At 27.6% G+C, this 6,421-nt stretch overlaps 1 protein-coding gene across 1 annotated transcript in view; it reads right to left on the bottom strand.

Annotated features, from left to right (window-relative positions):
- Positions 1 to 5,569, bottom strand: part of LOC145279714 (F-box/WD repeat-containing protein 9-like) — an 89,529-nt gene extending 83,960 nt beyond the window's left edge. Inside the window, exon 1 of the mRNA XM_080130999.1 lies at positions 5,346 to 5,569. Within this exon, the coding sequence (XP_079987125.1) occupies positions 5,346 to 5,364 (19 nt within the window). The 5' untranslated portion in view covers positions 5,365 to 5,569. The remainder of the gene's footprint in view (positions 1 to 5,345) is intronic.
- Between the last annotated feature and the right edge of the window lie 852 nt (positions 5,570 to 6,421).

Below are 6,421 nucleotides of genomic sequence, written 5' to 3'. Positions count from 1 at the left end.
TATTGCTGTTTTTTAGTTGCCAAATATAGTTGGATAGAGTAGTTTGGTTTGATAGAGAGTTATTTTTAAAGGAATGTTTGTGCATTGAAATTCTATGTTTTATTAGGCCAGATGTGGAACCAATATATATTACCTCTTGATTGTTGTGATTATTTTCCGTTAGGTCTATTGTTGGATTATTATGTGGTGGGTTGATTAGTAATTGATCGGTAGATTGATTTAAGTTGGTGTTATTATTTAATCTGGTAGTTGAGTTATGGCTGTTAATAGGTTCTTGTAGATTTGGAGTTTTTGATACTGTGCAGCTATAGATAACATTTTTAATTTTACATGAGCCTTGTAGGGGACATTTATTTTTTCTTCTACAGTTACAGTCCGATGTATTTTGTATAGTTGTATTTTGTAGTTTATTAATTTTCTTATTATTAGAGCTAATTATTTTCTGATGAAGGTTAGGCATAGTAGAGTAAGAGACTTTAATTGTGTTCTTATTGAAAATTTTATTATATCTATGGGGGGCTTTAAAGTTCTTATCTAATATTTTAAAAAATTCTCTGGCTATGTTTGTTTCTAGGTTTTTGGAATATGGGGGGTTGAGCCATAGGATCTCCTTGTGTCTATTCTTACGTTTACGGGTTTTAGTTTGCTGTTTATTTGTATTATTATCTAATATTTGTGGTTTGGTTTTATCTTTTTTTGTCTCTTGGTTATTTTTCTTAACTCGTATACGGGAAGACATTGCCATATTATATGTTATTACGCTCTTAATAGGTTTATTTTTAATGCAGTTTATGTTTCTATCATTTTCATTTATGAATTTAATTTGTGAATTATATCCAGAGTTTTTAAGGGCTTCATTATAGTATTTTTCATTTTTGGTAAATATTGATTTAGTAGAAGACAGTCTAGAAATTCTTAAAGCGATATTGGGAACTATTGATTTTAATATTGATTTAGGGTGGTTTGATTGATTGTGGACATATAGAAGTGATTGGTTAGGTTTATGATATGGTTCAAAGGTAGAATTTTCAAGATTTAAGGTTATGTCTAAGAAATTAACAATTTTTTTATTAGGGTCGATTTTTATACTAAGTCCATAATTTTTAAATAATTTATGTAGAGCTTTAATTGCTTTTTCATAATTTTTATTAGTAGAATTAGTTATGAAAAGTGCATCATCTCTATATAGCCCTCCTTCAAGTTTGAATTGTTTATGGAGTATACAATGTATTTCATTTAAAAGGAAAAGGCCAACTAGATCAGTGACCTGAGTCGAGTCCGTCGATCCCATTAAAATGTTGAAGTGGTTAGGGGTATTTTTCCTGGTCCAATATTTATTATCAAATGTTATTAAAGACTGTCTAGCTATAATTATTAGTTTAATTTCGTCTTGAGTTATATTAGTTAATTTTCGTGCCATTAATAGAGATTTATTAAGTAGGATAGGTGATATAGATTGGTAATATGATTCAATGTCGAAAGAAAGAAATTTAATATTATTTTTATTTTGAATATTAGAAAACCAGTCGATTACTTGGTTGGAAGATTGCCATAGTGGGTATTTTATTATGGATTTAATTTTGGGGATAATTCTATCTAATATGTTTTTACTAACCAGTCCTATATCTGATTTCGAGGGGCAAATGAGTCTAATAGTAGGGTTAATATTAAAGCTGTGTTTGTGGTCTTTTAAAGTAAATCTCGGGGTACCTGGTACCGTTATTTCTGTGTATTTATCTATTTTAAGTTTAGTTAAAATGTTTTTTGCACCATTATTTATTTTATTTAGTGCTGATTTATTTGTAGTTTTATAATTTTTATTAAGTTCTTTATATATTAGATTTTTATATTGTATATAATCCATTGTGTAGAAATTTCCAGTTTTATCTGCCGATACTATGAGTTTATTTTGGTGGCTTATAGAAATAGATTTTGAAAATTTATTTATTTTTTTAAGTGTTGGAGTGATATATTTTTTATTTTTCTTAAATTTAATATTTTTAATCAGGTTGATTAAGTCATTTTCAAAATTTTCAGTGTCTATGTTTATAGACATATATATATATATATATATACATATATATACATATATATACATATACATATATATATATACATATATATATACACATATATACATATATATACATATATATATATATATATATATATATATATAAATATATACATATATATACATATATATAAATATATATACATATACATATATATATAAATAAAAGTAGAGTATTTCTTCGAAACTCTGCGGATTAAGGACTATCCATTTATCTAGTGTTTCCTTTTCAGATTGAATATGTTTTTAACTCATTTAAATTTGTTTTTTAACATATTTTATTAACTGTTTGCTTATATATATATATATATATATATATATATATATATATATATATATATATATATATATATATATATATATACTAGCAGAAGTACCCGTCGTTGACTGGGTTCAAAAACAGCCTACAGAAAATGGACTGTGATTGATGAAAGTATAATAGGTTATGAAAAGGAGGGGGTTGTAAAGAGATATGTTTTCATACTCAAAAATTTTATCCTAAGCAAAATATGATGAAAGTAAAGATAATTTTTGCGAAAATATATTTTTTTATATCAACTTTGTTAATATTCGTAGCCAAGAGTGACCAACAAAATGATGTTTCCTTACAAACAGAAAATGTTATATATATAATAATATAAATATACAAGAAATAAATCTTACCATAGTCAATAAAAGTTACTTTTATGGTAGAAAAGTTCATTGGTTTATATTTTTAAGTCGTTTGTAAAATAATTTTTTTTTTTCAATTCATGAACCGGTTTAAAAAAAATCAAAATGGCAGCGACTTTGAAATGGAGAGCCCCGTTTTCAATTTGAAGGAGGGCCACCTGAGTATTCTGTGTTAACAATTTAAGAGAGTTCCATCAACGTAAGGAATATTTATAAGCATATTTTTATGTTTTCCGTTATTTTGTGCTTGAGGAATATTCGATTATGGCATGTGTAGTTTATATAAAAATTCATTTAAGTAGTTATCGCCTCAAATTTCGTTTTAATTTCGGTTCGCTGAAATTATTTCAAGTAAAAAGCATTAAAAACTATTTCAAAACAAAAAAAACATGGACTGAACTTTTATTGACTATGATAACATTTATTTCTTGTATATTTATTTTTTCGGGTAGTCGTTTGTTGGCTTTTCTGCTAAACACTCTTACTAAATAATATCGACGAAATATCGAAAAACAAAGAAACAAAAACAGTTTTGAAAAATAATGAAGCTTTACTTACTTAAATAAAATAATCCGAAACAGCAAAATGGAATATTAAAAAAGTAAACACATAATTACTGTACTTTTTTAAAGCAAAGAATCGATATAAATATGAATAAGAAGAAAATGGCGCCCTTTTCAAGCAGAACAGCTTCGTTTCAGTTTTACTTTATTGAACGGTGTAGTATTGCGCCGTTGGATTCAGGGTTGTAGTATTGTAATGTAAAAAACACGCAGAAAGGGTTGTAATCAACTGAATTCCTTCTAATACACTAACAAAAAAGCTTAAACAGGTATATAAATAAAAATAAAAAGGTTATGTAAATGTTTTTAAAAAGACATGTCATCACGTGAGCAGGATTTTTTAATTCTTTTAACACGATAACAAGTAATTTTTTATTATTTATCTATTTATCTATTTTCAAAAGAGTGCCACGTGCAAGTGGATAAGGAAAAAAACAGAGTTATGCAAAATTTGTGTCGAGAATTGTCTATAATTCTGACTTTTATTTTTGGCTTTCACTTTAATAAGAACATGAATTTATGAGGTGAATTTATTCAACACAATATGATTCAACTAAAAAAAAAAAAATAAAAGCTAACGTCAATTAAGTTAAAGTTAAGGTGTTATTGTGGACCCTCACCCCTTTTAAAAAACCTTGTTAAACTTTGTGACATATTTACATTCTATGGAGGTCAGGTGCGAACGAACACCCAATAATTTTATTATACCATATTTCTTCAAACTGAAACATAATTATCAAAGTATACTTATGCAAATAGATATGAAAAGTTTTTATTAAAGTTTATGCCATATTTCCATGGAGTACAGGCGTGAACGCAGACCCCACAATTTTATTATGCCATCCCTATTTAAGTTAAAACATACTTATCAAGATATTCTTATGTACATCTATATCAAAAGCCGTTTTAAACGTTTTTCTTTTAATTTTTTAATTCCATACTTTGGGGACCAGGCACGAACGCAGACCCCACAATTTTTATGAACCACCATTCTGCCAAATCAAACATACCAATTCCTGATCCTTGATACTTCTTCTATCATTATATGTAATCAGTTTTTTAAAATAGTCAATTATATAGGAGCATATTCGTGACCAGACACACACACACACACACACACACACACACACACACACACACACACACACACACACACACACACACACACACACATTCAGCTTTATATTATAGATATAAATATATATATACATATATATATATGTATATATATAAATATATACATATAAATATATACATATCTATAAATATGTATATATATATATATATATATATATATATATACATATATATACATATCTATAAATATGTATATATATATATATATATATATATATATATATATATATATATATATTCTTCAGAATAATGAAAATAAAAATTTCTATATTTGAATATTAACCTTTTCAAATCCTAGAATTTAAATATCTAAATTTATATATATATATATATATATATATATATATATATATATATATATATATATATATATATATATATATATATATATATATATATATATATTTATTGTATATGTATTAAATGGTTTTTTGACATTTAAACATGTGCATAACAACAAAAATAAATCCAGGACAGCTGTCACACAGATAAATAACAGGAAGGGGGTGGCAGTGAATTCATTAAAATTTATTTATGCTGATGAAAAGTTCAAATTTTAATATGCCCTTATCTACTTGAATATATTGCTACAGCCCAACCACGTTTTCCTCAAATTAACAATCAAGTTTCCACATATGTAGATTTTTATCCGACAGGACACAATATCTTGTTTCTTATTTAATAATTTTTTTCATCCCATCTCTCCAAAGCTCTTGAAATAACTCGTTATCGTCTGATTTCTTTGAGTCTCAATTGTCGTCTACTTTCTTTCAATTTCATTTTTCACCCCCCTCCTCTTTTGTACACGACCTCTCACCATCTCCCTCCTCAAAACTATATCCCCTTATTAAGCCAAAACAGCAAGCAAAAACAAAAATAAAAGAGAAAAGACAGTTTACCCACGGCGAAATACAGCATAGCCTCCTCTACTGGAACAATAAACAGGATATTGTTTTCATTTTTCAGTTAATTTTCCATTGAATTATCTTTGTAATAATGGAAATAATTTTGTTCAATGAAAAAAATTGGCCAACGTTTGCAAAAAAAAAAAAAAAAAAAAAAATCACGTAACTTTCGTTTGACACCTCTTGGCGTTTTACAATAATTCTGCATAAGTACCAACTTTTGCAGTGATATATTGTAATTGCTTCTCTCTCTCTCTCTTTCCCTCCCTCCCTCGCTCTCTTTCCCATGTCCAACTATCATCATACTTGCACATATTGTGTCTTGGTTTAGTTATTATTTTATTATTCACATTGTCTGGTTGTTGGTATTGCTGATTCTATACTGATAGGCGGATCATAACCATAGGTTATCAGCATCTTTTCTCAGTCTTCCAGCACTTTCTGCAAGATTTTGGCGGTTCCCAACAAGGCAGTCCTTTGAAGTACTCCAACATTACAATTGATCCCAATTTTTTCAATCCACTTGCCAAATCCTTTTGTTATACTTCCCAGGACTCCCATCACAATAGGTACATCTTCTACCTTCAACTTCCACAATCTTTTTATCTCCCTTTTCAAGTCTTTGGTACTTTTCGACCTGCTTCTTTTCTTTCTCCTCCACATTCACATCAGCTGACGCTTCTATATCAATGATTATTGCCTTGTGTTCCTTTTTCCAACAATTTTTTTTGCTTCAATCACATTATCACATTGGATATTCATATCCCACAATAATTTCACATTATCACTCTCCACCATCCCTTATGGGGTGGTAGTGAAGAGTGGAGAGTTATTATTATTATTATTATTATTACTATTATTATTATTATTATTATTATCATCATTATTTTAATATCTTTATTTTTATATCCTTTACTTGTGTGTATGTTTTATTCATTTCGTCACATTAGAATACCAGCCAATATAGAGATAAAAAAAAATGATAATTAAAACTAGCTGGTTTAGTTCTTGTTGAAAGGGGAATATCATGCCACACCACCCTGTTATACTCACCCTGTTTTGATTGAACT

Source organism: Euprymna scolopes, chromosome 7 (genome assembly GCF_053919585.1).
Source record: "Euprymna scolopes isolate OS-2025 chromosome 7, ASM5391958v1, whole genome shotgun sequence".
Taxonomy (NCBI): Eukaryota; Metazoa; Mollusca; class Cephalopoda; order Sepiida; family Sepiolidae; genus Euprymna; species Euprymna scolopes.
The sequence above is the reverse complement of the archived record's forward strand: the minus strand, read 5'-3'. Positions and strand labels throughout refer to the sequence as shown.